Source organism: Bos javanicus, chromosome 22 (genome assembly GCF_032452875.1).
Source record: "Bos javanicus breed banteng chromosome 22, ARS-OSU_banteng_1.0, whole genome shotgun sequence".
Lineage (NCBI taxonomy): Eukaryota > Metazoa > Chordata > Mammalia > Artiodactyla > Bovidae > Bos > Bos javanicus.
Genome location: NC_083889.1, coordinates 46,583,975 through 46,603,291, shown reverse-complemented (window position 1 = coordinate 46,603,291; position 19,317 = coordinate 46,583,975). Strand labels below are relative to the sequence as shown.

Here is a 19,317-nt window from a genome sequence, read left to right as displayed (position 1 = left end):
CTAAAACTGTTTCTCATCTGTGTGATAAGGATAGTTCCCCAAGGGCTAAGTGCGCAAACAGTGTAAAGTGCTCGGCACAGAGAAGGGCCTCTGTTGTATTCATTCCCATCTTCTGTGTCTTCGTCAAACTCTTAATTTGCTCAAAATAATTTTGCTCCTTTAGACTCTTAAAGGGAATTTGAAGCCTACTAAAGTCCAAATGTATTTGCTGAAACTGCATAGATTTGCTGAGATTTAACTGCTTTGTATTCACAGAGTGGACATTTCATGTGGTTGAATTTACTACTGCTGTGTGTGTCTAGGGTCTGGGTGTTTGGAGAAAGGCAAACATAGACTGTCAGTGTGTTGTCTGTTTTGTTTGAGTCCTGTAAGAGCATCGGAAAGTTACAAGACTCCAAACTGAAGGCCTGACCAATCAGGAGGGAGTATGTGTGAGCAAAGCATGATGAATGTCAAAAGCAGGTCGATGGTACTTTCCTAGCAGTCCAAAGTTTAAGACTTCACCTTCCATTGCAGCCAGTGCGGATTCAATCCTTGGTCAGATATCTAAGATCCTGTATGCCTCATGGCCAAAGAAACAAAAAGGCAAACAGAAGGAATATTGTAACAAGCTCAATAAAGACTAAAAAATGTTCCATTAAAAAAAAAAAAAAGCAAGCCTGGTGTACAAATAAATTTCATAAACATTTGAAAGAATTTAAGTTTTTGGTCTTAGTTTACTTTTTGGTACTATGGAATCAGCCCTTTGTTAGTTCTGTCTTTTCTTCATTAAAAAAAAAAAATCCTCCAATCTTTTACCACTAGCATGTGTTCATGTATCTGCTTACTTGATTGTCATTTTGAAATAAAGTTATAATTAAAAGTTGACAGAGGAGAAAGAGAGTTGAAGCAGAGAGAATAAAGTATATGAATACCTTTCTATAAAATTCAAATCTTCTATGTAATTTCAGTTCATTACCTGGGCATTAAAAAAGGGAAAGCCAGCTTATCCTTTAAGCTGGCTCCTCATCCTTGGAATTTTAAAATGGCAAGCCTGATTCCAAACAGTGAAAATGTCATTCCTTGAATACAAAAGGGGCATATAAGAATTAGAAGGGAAAGAGAACAGAAGATGAGTTGAAGGCACACACACTTCATTCAGAACCAGCCCCATGGTTTACTCAGCTTCCAGTGGACTTAAAAGCTCATATTTAGCTTTTGTATGGCTCATATACAGACAGGATCCTGCCTCCAGGATTGCTCCCCTTGCTGCCCAGTATCTTAAGTTGAATCAGTCATTTTGGGGGAAAGTATCAGGCAGGGTTCAGGATCTTATTTAGATCCTGAATAGAGCCAGTAGAATGCTGGCTTCAGGATCTTATTTCTTTTGCTGGAGGAGGGCCTTTTCTGAGCACACTGAAGCAAGGGACTTACATAAAATGTTTGGGGACCAAGATCATGGGAATGGTCTTATTTTTCACTATTTATTCTTGATTTCATTTTAAGTCAGCTTCACACATATGTATGTGTGGTTGACTTTACCTTAGAAAAGTAAAAGCCAACTCGGTCTGCTAACTCAGGGTCCTTCAAAAGTCAAGAGGGACCCAGGCCGTTTTCATTTTTCAAGGTTCCCAGTCTGTTAAGAAATGTTGTTGATGATCAGTCACGTCTGACTCTTTGCAACCCCTTGGACTGCAGCACTCCAGGCTTCCCTGTCTTTCACTGTCTCCCAGAGTTTGCTCAAACTCATGTCCATTGAGTTGGTGATGCCATCCAACCATCTCATCCTCTGTCACCCCTTTCTCCTCCTGCCCTCAATCTTTCCCAGCATCAGAGTGTTTTCCACCGAGTCAGCTCTTCTCATCAGGTGGCCAAAGTAATAGAGCTTAAGCTTCAGCATCAGTCCTTCCAATGAATGTTGAGGGTTGATTTCCTTTTAAGATTGACTCGTTTGATCTCCTTGCAGTCCAAGGACCTCTCAAGAGTTTTCTCCAGCACCACAATTTGAAGGCATCAATTCTTTGACGCTCAGCTTCTTTATGGTTCAACTCTCACATCCATACATGACTACTGGAAAAACCATAGCTTTGACTATACGGACCTAATGACAAAACAGAGTTGAGAACTGGGATATATTTTAAATATTTGCATTTAACACATTACTGTTTTTTGTTTTTTTTTTTAAAGCAGAGAGTGCTTATACAATGTGATTGAGTTTTTCTTAAGAAGTAAAGGATACAGTAAGAAAAATTGTATGCACCATAGGCTGTGTGGTCCAGGAAAGAGATGCATCTTCTTCCAGTGCTATGGTTTCTCTGTGACTATACCTGTGCTCTCTTTAGGAGATTAATGCAGGAAGTCTAAGTTTAAGGCTCTTTGAACTGGAGGCCTGCTGATGGCTTTCTGGTCCTCAGGAAGTATCTGAATACTGCCCTGACCTGGGCCTGCAGGGAGCTTTTCATGGTGGTTCTTACTACTGTTTCTTGCTTATTACTGCTCACAGAGTGTGAGCGTATTTTCATCTTAAAACCTTTCTTCACCCTGCATTCGTTTCTTGGTTTGCCTCAAATCCATCCCTTTCTTCCTCTTCCCTTCTTTCCTTCCAATCTAGATATAGGAGTCTAATCTATTTTTTAAATCATTGCTACCAGATTACTTTAAAGATGACTTCAGTTTCAGAACTGATCATGTTGCTTTTATGCCCAGTCAGACCTCGTTGCTCCTCACCCTGACTATAGTGCACAGAACATAGTGTTCCTTGGCCTTGCTTCTTGCCCTTGCTCATTTGAACCCCACTTGCCTGCCTCTTTGTACCTTTCTCCCCATACCACTGGCCTTCCCCATCCCAAACCACCAACAGACTCTGCAGACTCATGAGGCTTCTTCCTTGGAGCCTTTGCTGCTCAGTCTCCCATCACTTCTCTTAACCAGTTGGCTGACTTCCACTCAGCCTTTAACTCAAACTCACTGTCACATCATTTATGAAACCTTCCCCAGACTGGTACCCCATTCCCTGGCAGAGATATCTTACTTTGAGTTCCTTACTTTGAGTTGTCATAACACCTTAAACCTCTTTGCTCTGTGGTTCTACCATGTGTAAAGTTGGGATAAAGCTATGTGCTTTCCTTTATAGGATGGCTGTGAGGATTAACTGGATTAATTGATTACAGTAGTTAGAACAGTTTGGCACTGGGATAGGAAATGTGAAACTAAATAATTTGCTGTTATCTCCTTGTGGGACCTCCTGTAAGAGCCCACACTACACTGTCTAATTATAAATACTTGCTTCTCCTCAGAGCTGAACTGTGAATGTGTTGGTCATCCTCATGGCCCAGCTTTTAGTGTAATTCTTCTCATATACCTAATTATCATCAGCATTGTCTTGTTATCATCATCAACAATAATAAGAGCTGACATTAATGGACGTTCATTAGGTACCAAGAGCTTTTGCCCAGAGTACTCTAATGAAGTAGCTCAAGCTAGGATTCAAGTCAGGTTGTCTGACCCCGGAGCCTACTCTTGGACCAACATAATATGTTCCCTTTCAAACTGAAGTTGCCTGGTAAACATCTGGATGGGTGGATACAAGTAGAGAATAGAAACAGAATTGAAATAGCGTTTCCCCTGCATCATATTTACATAAAAATCCATCTGAGTAGGTAAAATCTATTAGACACAGAAATTGTTCAGTATTTCTCTGTTTTCAAGGGTAAAGGGAATTTTCCTTCTCTGATTATAGTTAGGGCCCAGGGGCGGGGAGCTGCCTGCCATAGTCGCTGTCCTGTTCTGTGTCACACTGGTACCATCCATCAAAGGAGCTTGCTTTGGCAAACAGCTTAATTTCTGTGTTTGTGCCATTTTGAGGACATCAGTCAAAACTTTATAAAGGCCCTTGCCTCATTCCATTTTCACCCGACTGATCACAGATTTTGCTGTTGAAGCTAAAAAAAGCCTGGTGGATTCTGAAAGCCAGTCCTTAAGGAGCAGGCGCACAGCCTTGTGTTTGAGAACACAGATTTTGGAGTCCTTTTCTTGGCAGCAGAATTAACTTTCACATAACCTCCATGTAACTGTGAACTTGTGTTGCTGTTCCAAGTTCTCCCCACATGGGAGCCAACCATGGGAATCATAGACTCTGGTCTTTTGTTGTTCAGTCAAACTGTGTTATGCTTGAAAATTTTGTCTCCTCCCCTGCCCCATTACCACGATAGCTTAATTACATTTGTGTGGAATTCTTCAGGAAATGTTTTGCATGTACATGCTCATCAAATTCACACATGGAAATACAGACTAAAAATGGTATTATTTCAGTTCACAGGGTAAGAAAACCAAGACTCAAAGAAGTTAAGGTTTTCTCAGAGTCAAGTAGCTACTGAGTGGAAAGATCTGTGTTCAAACCTTTGTCCTTGGGCTCTGAGACTGTTTTAATTCTATTGAGCTGTAATGTTTAAAAGGCCAAAAGCTTAGAGCCATGATTAAGTCATCTCCTTCTTAGTGTCCCACTCGGTTCTTGTTGCTGTTCTGATTAATAGGTTCTCAACAAATACTTGTTAAACTAAATTGAACAGAAGTTATGGGAACTTGTTGTTACAGCCAGAATTGGAAACTCTCTGTACCGTAGACATTCTCTCCAGGACTATCACCTTCTTAACTTGGCTGCACCTTATCTTATATTTCTTTTCTTAGGCAGATGCTCCCATCTTCCTTACCTAGTTGGACAGTATCCTCAATGCTCTGCCATTGTGGATTCTGGTCAAAACCTCTGAGTCAGCCCTGGAAAGATGTAATTAAGGGCTGGAACAAAATTTTGTTCAACATGGTCAGAGGCCTCAGTGATAGGTAATTTCCATTGTGGGGTATGTTTATCCTTAAACCGACTTAATATCATAGCTCTTTTCACACTGGACTTAAACCCTGTCAGGAAGTTAATGACAGTTCCATTGCCCATGAAGGGAAGAGTTCAGTTATCTTAAAACTGAAGGATTCAGAGGGAACTTTGCAAGGTTCATGGTTAAATAGCCTTGATTTTGATAATCCAACTCTATAAACCACTGCCAGGAGGATACCTACGTAGAAGACCACATTCTAAAATGCTGGATCATTTGGAAAAACTTGCTGGGGCTGAAATGTAAGACTGTCTTTTTTTTTCTGTCTCCTCCCAGCTGCTTTGGCCCTTGGGTAGCCTTTTGAGCAGTTTGGCTGTTTCCATGTTCAATAGTTTTGCAAATGTTACATTTTGGCAAATGCAGCCTTAGGTGTAAAATGAGATAGCTTTGGTTTGGAAATTGGCCACTCATGTTGATAACAGTTATTAATCGAATCAGCCTCAAATTGATAACAGGTATCTCCTGTGGAAACAAAGATAATTTGTTATTGATTGTGATCCAGTCTTCTGATGTAAACTCTAGGCTTATTTTGTCTTGTAAAAGGTTGGTGTAGCCTTATGCAATCTGAAGGAGACAGGAAGAGATGGGGTGGAGGAAGGAAAGAAAACTCTCCCCACATACACACGATGTGTTTACTCTATTGTTCTGTTACCTGCTTTCTCTGAAAACTTTATAGATTAGCTTTTATAATCTACTTTGAAATGTTTGCTGTTTTTAAAGCAGAAGCAATCTTTGCAGCTTTCAAGCAGAAGGTCATTTTATACAAAATGTTCATTCGTGTGCAACAAAGCTTATTTCTTGTACAGGAACAAAGAAATAATGAAGGCTCCTTAAAAGTTGTTTTTCTCTAAAGGAACGATCATCTTGATAGCTGGTGATTTATATGTGCTTTTTCTATTGAGTTGAAAAGCAAAAACATTCGTATCAATAAGGATTACTGAATATTATTAGACTCAGATGTGACTCTAACTTCAGCTTCAGTGTTTCAGAGTAGGAGGGAAAGACGTCTTGGATTTCTTGTCTAGTTGGTGTCCATCTCTCCAGGTTATTCCTTTTGCCCTGATTCACTACCTGATGGTAATCCAGCAATTAATGTGGTCTCTGCATAGGTCTCTGATATCCAGCTGTTTCTAGAACAAAGTCCCAAAATTATTCTTGCCTCCAAAACTTTGTTTGCCATGTTTCTTTGGGCTGAACGCTCTTTTAGCATCGTCCCACTTTCCTTTAGAGCTCAACTTAAATGTAATTTTTTGGGGGAAGCTTTGTGGCTTATTGTTACTATGATTTTTCATTTAGTTCTTTATAGGGAAATAGCTGTTTTCTTTATGCATGTCTTCCACCCTCTGTAAACCACCTCATGATGTTCCATGGCTCACTGGTGATACAAGTCCTTCAATTACTCTAGCTACAAAAGCGTCAAAGATTAATCTACACTGTTGCCTGTGCGCTTAGTCGTGTCCAACTCTGTGACCTTACAGACTATAGCCTGCCAGGCTCCTCTGTCCCTGTGATTCTCCAGGCAAGAATACTGGATTGGGTTGCTGTTTCCTTCTCCCATGTATCTTCTCAACCCAGGGATTGAACCCACATCTCCTGAGTCTTCTGCATTGGCAGGTGAAGTCTTTAACCACTAAGTCTCTTGGGGAGCCCTAATCTATACTGTTACAGAGTGATAAAAACTATATCCAGATTGGAGAAGAGAAGAGATTAACAACAGATGGAGTGAAAATGTAAATTTAAATATCTTACTCTTCCCCCCAACATGACAGTTCTTAAATTGTTGGTTTCTGACTCTTCATACAAGGATGGAATGTTTAGAATTAATCCTGGGACAAATCAGTCTCATTTTGTCCAGATTTCTGGACAGATCTTTTGATGAACTGATGGCATTTAATGAGAATAGAGATTTTTCATTTTTATTTCTAGGACCAGTTGAGTTTGAAATCTGTGACTGTAGAGAGAACCTGGGTTTCCTCTGTCCTTATCTCTTCAGGTGGTCAGTATGTCAAGTTTAAGACATGATCGTAACATGGTACTAGGATAATGATCACCTTCTGTACATACTGATTGGCACAGCATGTAACTTTTACTCCATCACACTCATTGGCAGTCCCTAAAACAAAAGCTGATGATCATTTGTGTCGGGAAAAGATAGACCATATCACGCTGGGTGTGGTTGTGACAGCGATTGTTGCTTCTCTTTGATTGCCCCATTTAGCTGCTTTTCTGCAAGTTTAGCTCTTGTTGATTTGAAGGAAGAGTCACGTGATCTTTTTTCTGGTATTAAAGACAATTTAATAACTAGCGCTATGTTAAATGACCACAGATCTTCCTTAGCATCCCTTCAGTTGAATTTAAGCATTATTTGAGAAAGAATTTTGTACTGATTTCAGAGAAAAAGGGCAATAAAAACCCAATACGAGCATTAAATGTCTTTGTAAAACACAAAGTGAAATCACTAGACATATTAAATAGTTTGAAATTTTTGTTAAAATTCCTGTATCCCATGATCATAGAATTTACAAGCCAAAGCTTTTTGTCTTTAATATGAGAAATAAAAGTATCATTTTTCTTTGCTTTTCATGTGTTTTTTAAAAAAACCTATTGACTTATTTATTTTTGGTCGCACTAGATCCTCGTTGCTGCCCTCAGACTTTCTCCAGTTGGTACGTGGGCTTCCTGTTGCGGCGGCTTCTCTTGTTGCGGAGCACAGGCTCTAGGTGCATGGCTGTCAGTAGTGTGGCAATGGGCTCAGTAGCTGCAGCTCAGGGGCGCTAGAGGACAGACAGGCTCAATAGCTGTGGTTCACGGGCTTAGTTGCTCCTCGGGATGTGGAACCTTCCTGGACCAGGAATCAAGTCTGTGTCCTCTGTATTGGCAGGCAGATTCTTATTCACTGTACCACCAGGGAAGTCCTACATATGGTTTTTATGTTTCTGTTTAAAGGCTTTTTGGCCATAATTGTCCCTGCTCCAATTTTAGGGATATTTATTAAAAACTTTTTTCACTTGTGCACAATTTGTTCACCTGATAGAATCAGTAGGGTTCCAGTAATAAGTTACTTTGGTTGTGGAATTGTATTTTCCATTGCTTTCCCCACTCTTCACTGCGTATTTCTTTCCATCTTTTCTCCTTTTAAGCCAAAAAGATCTGGAACCAAAAAATGAAATACAAGTAGAACAAAAAATCATTTTCTTCTTCTGATCCAATTTTTACTTTGACTTGGTGTCCTATTTTCCCCCTTCTGGACCATGACAGAGAGTGTGACATCTCCAATGTCTTTAATGCTAGCCTTGATTTCAGTGTTTTCAGGGGAGGAGAGGGGAGACTGTGCATTCTGTATTGTAGCATGATGTATGTGGAGTCATTGTAACAAGAAATAAGATGTGGTTTTAAATGAAATGCCTTAATACCCTGCTGTTCCCCTTGGCAGTTTTGCCTTCACCAGAGCAATAAATACTATCTATGGTCCATGGCTTCTAGCATTTTATATATATAAAGTTAACTTCTGTGTTTATTCCACTAAAAAGGAAGAATTATTTAGAAATCTTAAAAGTCAGTGTAGTATGTATCAGTTGATGAATTGCAAGTTTTTAGCTTGTAGGTGCTTTGTTTCAAGGCCAGGATGTATATTCTGCTATATTGTTATCATTTTTATTTAGTAAGGAAATGCTTGGTTATTAAGGGGGAAGGTGTACCTATGGACAAAACTGCTGCTTTCTCAGATCTCAATTTTGAATACCAGTCTTCAAAACCATTTTTATTTCCAGTGTGTAGTTTTAATTAAAAAAACACAATTCTGTAGTCCCATCTGCAAAGCCAAAAGAGGAATTCATACAAGAGAAAATTAACTTATTATTAAAAGAACACTGCCTTTCTAATAGATATGATAGAGTAACAGTTCTCCTCAGGCTCAGTGGCAGTTCCTTATATAATAACTGAAATATTAGCACATTTAAATTGATTTTCCTTGCCTGCAAGTAATAATCAAAATTATTTTAAAAACATACTTAATTTGACTTAGATGATAAGGATATTTGCTCAGAAAAGGACACTCTGGGCTATTATTTTCTGCTGGTAAGCAAGAGTTGGAAGTTGAGTGGTTTTGATTTTGTTAATGATGATTCAGTTTATTTTTATTTTATTAACAATGGGAACACTGTCTCCAGGACTGCTCTGTTTTAGGTAAATTTATGGCACATGATTTCTTTCTTAAATAACATTTCTTATAATTCATTTATCTTTATACTAGTGTTTTGAGAAAGATTGACAATATTTTGTTCTTTCCAAAGGGTGTTCATGGTTCTTGATGTGCTTTTTGTCATTATCACTGTGTGTAGCAACTGAGTCTATTCTTGTTGGTGCAGGAGAGGCCGGGCATTCCCCTAAATTCTCTCATGTAATGTAGGCTTGTCTCCTGTTGGCATCAGAGTGCAGACTGGGATAACTCCATCACAAGAAGGATATGTCCTTTCCAAGAGCCCTATTCCAAAGTACTTCCATGCTTCACATGAGACAGTATTATGTGTGGTGGCCAGTTAACTAACTTTTTCTGAATCATTTCTCCTAAAGCTCTGTAGTGAGCATGATGGGAAAATATCTTTATGGAAACAAGAAATGTGTGAGATAAATTGAGTTTAAAAAAGGCATGCCGCAGATTTAACTTGAAAATGAATGTAAAAACCAGCCAGCAGGATTCAAATTCTCATGGACTCAACTGCTGCACACAAAGAACAGTGTTCAGGCTGGTGTCAGTGGTTTGTACAGTATTATACAATTGTTTCTAGTGTGTTATTTTCTTGTGCCCTGTGGCTTGTATTGCAGTATTTGTAGTTGAAATACATCTCATGTTATGCCATACACAGATTTTGTAAAAGATATTTTAATTAATTACTTTATTTTTGGTTGTAATGGGTCTTTGTTCCTCTGTGGGTTTTTCTCTGGTTGCAGCGAGCAGAGGCTACTCTCTAGTTGCATTGCTCAGGCTTCTCATTGCAGTGGCTTCTTCTGTTGCAGAGCACGGGCTCCAGGGCTTGCAGGCTTCAGTAGCTGTGGCGTGTGGGCTCAGTGGTTGCGGCTCCTGGGCTCTAAAGCTCAGGCTCAATAGTGGTGGCACATAGGCTTAGTTGCTACATTGTGGCAAGTGAGATCTTCCCAGATCAGGTATCAAACCCATATCTCTTCCATTGGCAGGCGGACTGTTTAGCACTGAGCCACCAGGGAAGCTCTATACACAAATTTGTTTATGGCATGTATGCTGCTGCTAAGTCGCTTCAGTCGTGTCCAACTCTGTGCGACTCCATAGACGGCAGCCCACCAGGCTCCTCTGTCCCTGGGATTCTCCAGGCAAGAACAGTGGAGTGGGTTGCCATTTCCTTCTCCAGTGCATAAAGTGAAAAGTGAAAGTGAAGTCGCTCAGTCGTGTCCGACTCCTAGCGACCCCATGGACTGCAGCCTACCAGGCTCCTCCACCCATGGGATTTTCCAGGCAAGAATACTGGAGTGGGGTGCCATTGCCTTCTCTGATGGCATGTATGAGATATACATAAATATAAATGTAAACAAAACATTATATGAAATGCGTTTTATGCTATGTTGTTTCATGATAACCTCAAGTTGCCTGTTTCTTATTTGTTGGTCCTATACTGCTTTATTGTTTTTTGGGTTTCCAATTCTTCGCTTTTTTCAATATTATCTGTCTCGTTCATTAAGAAATTTTATTTTGTTTTTATTTTTTGATCATTTGTCCATTTCATTGCAGTTTCTTTTCTGGGTTCTCAAAGTACTTAGACACCATGAGAAAACAACTTCTATGACTGTAAATACACAGTCAAAATGAATGGCTTTTTTGATGTGTAAGTGTTTAAAGATGTATAATATTTATTACACATACCTTATAACAGTTTGTAAATGATTTCATGGTACATGCATATACATTCTAAATCTGTTACGATGATTAAAAAAATAAGCTCACACAAACACAGATTTCTTAAATCACTGTCAGTCATTTATCTTTCAGAGTCTACATTGATACATTTGCAAATTGTGTCAAATCATCACAGGATGTTAATAAGCTTCATTGACCAGGATGTTTCCCAAAAGACCAAGGCCCATTGAAAGTTGGGCCAGTGTGTCCAGTCTACGTAGATCGTGTCTCATTCTTTTCCTCCATTTCTCATCATCTTTACTTTATGCCTCTCTCCTATAAAGTATTTTATGTCTTATAGTGAAAAGACATCTATATGTATATGTATATAGACACACACAGATTTTTAAAAATATAAATGAGGTTGGGGAAACCTTAGAAGGTTGGTGACGCTCATTACAAGGGGATCTGGGATGAGTGCTATTTGTAGTCAGTGGCTCTCAAACTTTAACAGCTTCTTAACCATCCAGAGAGCTTGTTAAAACAAATTGCTAGGATAATTTCCCTGTTGGTTCAGTGGCTAAGACTCTGTGCTTCCCAACACATGGGGACCAGGTTCTATCCCTGGTTGGGGAACTAAATTCCACATGCCCACTTACTGGTGCAGCCAAATAAATAAAAAATAATAGATATTAAAAAAAAAAAAAGTTTGCTGGGCTCAGCTCCAGAGCTTCTGATTCTGTAGGACTGGGATGGGACTTGAAAATGTGAGTTTCTAACAGGTTCTCTGGTTAGATGCTGCTGGTGAGGGGCTCCGCTTTGAGAACCACTGATCTGGGATTATCTTTTCAGATGTTTGGGATGAGGAAACCATCCCAAGAATTAGAGTGGGGAAGGGCTTGCCCAGATTTCCCAATGGTAGGGGATTGTACCTTCCCTAGAATTGGCACTGGATCTTCTGGCTCTGGCCCTGTAATATTTTCCTGGGATCTGTTCTTTGACTGAGCAGAGAAGGAGAAGCTTCTTCCCAACTATCTGAAGAGAGTGTGGGAAACCAGATTGGCCACGCTTCCCCGTTTCCATTCTGTGTGCAGCATTATCTCTGGCTGACCTGTCACTTTCTTTAAATGTCCTCTGGAGAGAGAGGGCTTTAGGGCTTCTACTGGTGCCCAACTTACCCAAATATATTTCAGCCTCTGTATTCCCATGTCCAGTTTAATAATTATTCATGGAACATTTTTCTGTTGATTTGTCATCATTTAGAGATTAATCTAATGTCATAATTTTTGAAACATGGCCTGTTAAACTCAGTTCTATAATATGTCCAAAAAGCAAGCTAAAGACAGCATAGGCTACAAGAATAACTGTGGGAAAAATATAAATGGTTTAATTTTTACCTGGATCTGAAGTTTTTCTTTAAATTCAATAAAATTTCAATGAAATATTATTTCACTAAAGGAGTTTTCTGCAATATCCTGTAGCTTACATTTTCATGGGTAGAAATAACTTATTGTTGGTAACTTTAAATTAGAGTAAATGATTGGCATTAAATGGAATTTTATAAAAAATGTTTCATAACAATATGTATTGGCTGAATTTCATTGGCAAAGAAGAGTAACAACAGTTGTGCATTTATAGTTGTTAGTTATTGATTTAATTTTAGTGATTTTCTTATTGGGATGCAGATTGTCAAGATGGCATTGATGTACCATTAACTTCAAATAAATGTTACCTGATAATTATGCACCAGAGCTGGGTGCAGAAAGAGTTGACCTTAAATGATTGAGGGAATTAAAATAAATACCATTTCCATACCACTGGGGAAGAAAGCCCACTTAGAGTTGGACTCTGTTCAGTTCAATAAATCTCGACCGTGGGCTTTCTATGCTTAAGGAATATACTTTTCTAGGTAGGTTTCGGAGTCTGTATCTGGCCTCAAGAGCCAGTGTCTTTGAATTTTTATGAAAGGGATACAGAACATGTGTGCATTTATGTACATATATGATTGGGTGATGAAAGCAGAAACTGGACTTCGACATTGATGTTATTTTCAGCTTCGTGGGAGCATGGGCAGCAGGTCACAGTTTCCATGCCATGATATGACCTGGCATTTGGGGCAGTGGAGAAATGTCAGTGTTTTCACGATGTTGAGGTGGGGTCCAGGTCACACTTTTGACTCTGGGTTGCTTTCTGTCTTTCCAGCGTCTTGTGGAGGCTGCAGAAGAGGCGCACCTGAAACATGAATTTGATGCCGACTTACAGGTAACTGATTAGAGTTTGAGTTAAACTGCTTTTTGTGCTTGCTGCTAACGGAGAAACACTAGGTATACTGGAAATACCAGGGTTCAGATGTTTGGGGAGGAGGATTTTTAGAGTATGGTACAGAGTTGAAATAAATGTACCTATTTCTTAACAAGACAGGACAATGATCCTCAACCATTTTCCACTGTGTAAATTACAGGTGATAATGCATACTACACGCATGTAACCAGGTTTCAGTGAACTCCTAATTCTGGGGGAGTTAGTCAGTCAACTGACAGTAATCGCCAGAGCTTTCAATGATAAATTGGTAAGATAGATGGCAGAATATATCCAAATCCCTCTTCCATGACTTCATTTTAAGTGACTGAAAGAACATATGGATCTAACCTTGAATTTACTGTTAATTATATTTTAAAATTACATCATTCACAGACCTGGATTTGAACATCTGCTTAATAAGTTTCTTATACTGAATCTCATATCTAATCATTGCACACATGTATCTGGTTGGGAAGGATTTCGATGCTGCCATGTATATAGAAAACATAGTAAAAGGCAAGGAGTGAATTGAATAATACTTTGAGGTTCCTTTGGGTCATTCCAGAAGGAAATTTTATCTGTATTGTCATTTTGAGTTTGTGACTTTTCCTCACTGCTTGCAAAACAGGAGTGAATCTTAACTCCTTAAGGCTGTGCTTTGCTAGAACATACATACTTCTTTTAGTGCCATGTGCTCACAATTAGGAAATAGTGTTTATTTTGCCATGTTTTCATTCATATGGAAAAGATAAATCTTCAAGCACAGAAAAAGATGTTGATACCAAAGATAACTTTTGACTGTGTCTCTGTCCCTGGAGTGTCCTTCTTGTCACCACTTCCATCTATAATTTTTGCCTTGTGGATAAAGAATGCCCACTCAAATGGAGTAATAGAGGCGAGTTTAATAATGAGAATATTTGCAAATGCATGGTAAAAAGAAACCAACAAGCAATGGTGTTTTATTCTTGGGGCAAGCCACACACCTGGCCTGAAGGAGCAAGGGGAGGGAGTGGTTTCTAGAACCCAGGGATGGTAGCTGTATGGAAAGGGTACTTGGTAGAGAAATGGTGAGGTGATAAGGGTGGAATTTGGGGGAAAGAATACCTCCAATAACTGTCTCTAGTATTCTGATTTCTCGCTGTAACCCACCGTTGACTGAACCTAACTGTTGCTGTAGTTGATTTGGTTCAGAGTTTCTGAGACTTTTGGTGGAAAAGCTTGAAGAATGGGTCTGGAGAGGAAACAGTCATTTTGAGCCATAACACTGAATGTATGAAGCAAATAGAACCAAGAATGCAGTTAAGCATCAGAGGCTCCAGGAAGAGGTGGGAAAAGCCTTGGGGATTGTCGGTAACACCTGGAGAGGAATGGGGCAGACAGCCCTGCTCTTTGAGCAAAGTTACACAGGGCAGAGTCAGCTGAAAATAGCAAGAAGCACCTTGTCTTCCTATAGCCTTACCTGCTTGGTGGCTCCAGGAAGAACCAGGGGGCATTTGTTGGCTACATTTGTCTGAAGTGTGCCTCTTCTTCAAGGATTTGAACTTCCTAGAGTGGACTGGAAGGGATTTAATGAAAGCATTAGGAAGCACCTTTGCAAGTGTGACAATTGTATGGACCTTTTCAGTGCCTTGCCAAGGAAACTATCTCTCCTTGGGAGTTCCAGAAGATTTTTCAGCAATATTCTGGTTGTAATTGACAGAAAGTCAACTCAAATCAATTTAATTTGATGAGAATCTGTGAGTTCAAGCTGATAATAAATAAAAAACAATCCTCATGCTCAGTTGCTCAGTAGTGTCTGACTTTCTGCAGCCCCATGGATGGTAGCCCACCACGTTCCTCTGTCGGTGGGATTTACCAGGCAGGAATACTGGAGTGGGTTGCCGTTTCCTTCTCCAGGGGATCTTCCCTACACAGGGATCAAACCTACATCTCTTGTGTCTCCTGCTTTGGCAGGCGGATTCTTTACCACTAGCGCCACCTGGGAAGCGCAAATAAACAAACAGATGGGTAAATAGACAAATACATAAATAACAGAAAAGGGAAAGCTCTTTTAGCTGTGGTCCCCAACCTTTTTGGCACTAGGGACTGGTTTAATAGAAGATCATTTTTCCACGGATGGGAGGTGGAAGGATGGTTTTGGTATGATTTAAGTGCATTGCATTTAGGGTTCATGCTTCTGTGAGAAGCTAATGCTGCTGCTGATCTGACAGGAGGCAGAGTTCAGGAGATAGTGTGAGCAATGGGGAGCATTATCAATACTGATGAAGCTTCACTTGCTTGTCTGTTGCTCACCTCTTGCTGTTCAGCCTGGTTCCTAACAGGCCATGGACCAGTACTGATGCATGGCCTGGGGGTTGGAGACCCCTGTCTTAGAATACAGTTGTGCTCATGCACCGTCACTTAAATCATGTCTGACTCTTTGCTGCTGCTGAGTCACTTCAGTCGTGTCCGACTCTGTGCAACCCCATAGACGGCAGCCCACCAGGCTCCCCCGTCCCTGGGATTCTCCAGGTAAGAACACTGGAGTGGGTTGCCATTTCCTTCTCCAGTGCATGAAAGTGAAAAGTGAAAGTGAAGTCACTCAGTCATGTCTGACCCTCAGCCGACCCCATGGACTGCAGCCCACCAGGCTCCTCTGTCCATGGGATTTTCCAGGCAAGAGTACTGGAGTGGGGTGCCATTGCCTTCTCTGGTCTGACTCTTTGGGACCCCATAAACTATAGCCTGCCAGGCTCTTCTGTTCAGGACATTAACCTGGCAAAAATACTGGATTTGGTTGCCATTTCCTCCTCCAGGGGATCTTCCCAACCCAGGGATTGAACCTGAAACTCCTGCATTGGCAGGTGGATTTTTTTTTACCACTGAGCCACCTGGGAAGCCCCTTATAGTAAGTACATTGTCAACTACTGAATACAGAAAAAATGATGGCATTATAAAATTATGTTAGTAGTTGCTTCAGGCAAGAATCTTCAATGGATGCTAAAATTGGCAGGTAAAAGTTTGATGAAGAACAGGACATTAATAATCTCAAAGTATTTGTCCACAAATTGCTTATTATTAATAATTACAAAGGGAAAATAGCTTTATTATGGATAATCCTGGCAGACACCATCTTAAACAGGTAATCAAAGTTAATATCAATAACAGCACAAAGAGACAAAGTGCCTTCAGATGTGATAGCCAGGAAAAATAAAATATTGCTTGTGTAGACTTCTTGTCTCAAATTGATAACCCGAATCTAACTATGATAAAATATCATCAAAATTTTGCTTGAGGAACGTTAAAGGACAATAAAGATACGTGACAACTGAATGCAAACACACATGATCCTAAATAAGATCTGGAACCAGAAACAAAGATTTGAATATGGACTGTGCTTTAGACATTAATATTGTCCCAATTTTGAATTTCTTCATTTTTGACCCCTGTATGGTGCTTATGCAAGAGAATGTCCTTACTCTTGAGTTTTTCTAGGTTGAGCATTTGGATTCATTGGTCCCAGAGGAAGAAGTAAGTTTGTAAGAGATTGAAAAAGATTATTGGAACTCAGGACTCTTGGAAAATCAGGTGTTTATGACTGATTTAGTCAATTTTATTTTGAGATCAGTTGTCTTCAAAAAGTAATTGGGTGAGTGAAGGAATGATTTAATTGATTTATAGATTGTTTTTCCTTCAGGAAAGGAAAATGTTCTGTGGTTTAGTTTAAAAAGAGCTCTCTCTCTCTCTCTCTTTTTTGTGCTTTTGAAGCAGTTGTGATTTTCTAAGAGTGCTCTGACTTCCTTCCTATGATTGAACCCTTACAATAAAATTCTGGGCAGCACACTGATTCTCTTGTGAAGTGTGGCGATGGAAACATGGATGCAGCATGAGCGTCTCTCTCCGAAAGTATAGAGACTGAGAGGATAGGTCTCTGGGTTCTTTTAGTTTTTGTTCTCTTGGGAACAAAGATGATGGGCTCAGCTTTTCCTCTCCCATTGTCATCTGTTCCGTATAAGTACAAGACAAATATCAGAGGCTACAGCTGTGGTTTGAGCACAGAGTAGATGTTGAAATAATCTGTCAATATTACAGAGTGTCATTCAGTATCTGGACCATGACGGAATGTTCTCCGGGTCAGAGTAAATCACATGCGCTTTTGTGGAAAAGTGGAAGAGAGAAGACTTTGAGAAAATAGATGTGCACCCAAGAATGTATGTCTGCTTAGATGAAGGTTTTGAAGCTCTGAAACATTGATGCTGTTACGTGCAAGTCTGTTAACAGCTTGGGTGTCGGCCCCATTGCTTTTCCTGGAATAGCAGGTCTGTCTGTGTACGGGCTCTGAGTTTATTGCTATGACGGTTCATTAGAGCTGATCAATTGTTAATCTGGGTTCTGCTGACCTCTCTCCAACCCCTGCCAGTAGATTGTTTTTATCAAAGAAATTTCAGACTACCATCTGCTCACCATGAAATAATGCTGAGGAGGTTCCCATGCTGTTAGCTAACTAAGGGGGAGTAGAAGGAGCTGCGAGTCTATTTTCCTACAGAAAAAAAAAAAAATGTTTTTGTGAAATTTCCTAAATTGTGCAGCTTCAGGTTCTGTAATGTTAGCCCCTATTCCCCCACCCCGTTTCCAAAATGAAAAAGAAATGCTGGATCTGCCTCTTCTTTCACTTTAGGTTGGAGTCTTCATGTCTTTGCACCATCTTGTGCTTTAAAGGTGAACAATTTGTTTTTCATTTGTAGAATTATCATTTTGTAATTTTATTTGTCATTTAAACTTCCTCTTTACAGTTTCTGCAAAGGTTTGACCCTTTCCTTATGGACTTACAGCTTTGACATTGGTAATCTCTTCTGTAGGTCCTTAAATGTGGCACTGAATTGTTAGTTCTTCACAAAAATTATGTTGGGCAACAGGCAAAATACAGCCTTGAAAGGATGGCATATGTGAGCAACCCACAGTGCAGCATCCTTCACACAAACCAGAGCTGCATGAGTGCACCAGCTGGAAAGCTTTCTCATGGACGCTAGTGCTGCTTTAGCCCTTGAGCTTGCTCTGCTATCGGGTGTCCTATGGGTTCCAGACTGGCTTCTTGGTTTTGTTCTTTGTTGCCTGATATTGCCATTAGGGCACTTTTCAGTTAGAATTGATGCAAAAGGAGGCCTTGTTGAAATGGCATCTTCCCTATTTTTAATTGCATACTTTGAATTAACATAGATTTTTAATGTAAAGCTTGTATGAGATTGAAAATTATAAGAAAGCCGTTTAATAATTAATCACATATGATAATTTTATCATTTTATTCTCATTATTTTGATGGCAAAACCTAACTCAGGACAAGGGTGGGATGGTGAGGAATGGCCGCTTGCCCTGATTATTCTCGTTATTAATGAATTTCTGCCAATCTAGGTCTTCAGGTGTAGTATAATTCAGAGAGAAGCCTTCTCCTCTTACTTACTCTTTCTTTTGGATTTTTCCACCAGCAGCAAAGAAGAAAAAAGTCCTTTTGACAGTTTACTAAAAACTTACTTATCTTTGAACTGCAAACATATTTTCTTTGAAAGCTGTCTTAAGTAAGTGCCAATTGCACAGAGCTGTTGCACAGTGGGGAAAAAAAATTGTGGTTTTGAATTGTGTATCCTGTGGAAAACTTTTGATTACAAAGTTTTCTATAATAATTTTTCTTTATTGTTTTGTAAGTAGTACAGGGAAGAAAAAAAAACCTGTTGCCATTCAAAAGGATAACAAACTGTAAGTGGAAAGAACTGGGGAGATGCCTTCCTGGTCACTGCCAAGCTGCTATTGCCTGTTTTGCACACACAGTGTCCTGATTTCAGAGAAGGGTGAGGGGTGTGGATTGGAAATGTTGTACAGACCACTAATGGGATATCTTGGGCTGGGGATGGCTTGTGATATTTGCTAAAGCATCTTCTTCCACCTCATTACCACTGCCTGTTGCATTGGGAGGTTGTGTTGAAGGAGACCCCGGGGAATAGAGAGGGTGGCTCCAGAGGCCCAGAGTCCCCTTTAGAACTTCTAACTTTAGCCACTGGGAGAAGGAAGCCTTTCTCGGAAGGGTTAGGACGGGCATCCAGCAAACAGCAGACCAGAGCAGCGTTTCCCTGCTGGCAAGTAAGGCTTTGCCCTGGGGAAACCTGTATGCTGTGAAGGAGAGCAAAGGACAGGCTTAGCAGAAGTACTTCCTGAGTGCAGGAAATGACTGTCCTTGCGGGGTTTCTCACGTGTTTCTGTCAAGACCCAATCTATCTTTGTGCTCTTGGACAGAATGAGGTATTGAGCTCCTTT

At 40.0% G+C, this 19,317-nt stretch overlaps 1 protein-coding gene across 5 annotated transcripts in view; it reads left to right on the top strand.

Moving 5' to 3' along the window:
* CACNA2D3 (calcium voltage-gated channel auxiliary subunit alpha2delta 3) overlaps window positions 1-19,317 on the top strand; it is a 903,838-nt gene that overhangs the window by 266,854 nt on the left and 617,667 nt on the right. For all 5 annotated transcript variants that reach the window (XM_061396642.1, XM_061396641.1, XM_061396640.1 and 2 more), the window contains one exon: window positions 12,934-12,993. In XM_061396642.1, the coding sequence (XP_061252626.1) occupies window positions 12,934-12,993 (60 nt within the window). The remainder of the gene's footprint in view (window positions 1-12,933; window positions 12,994-19,317) is intronic.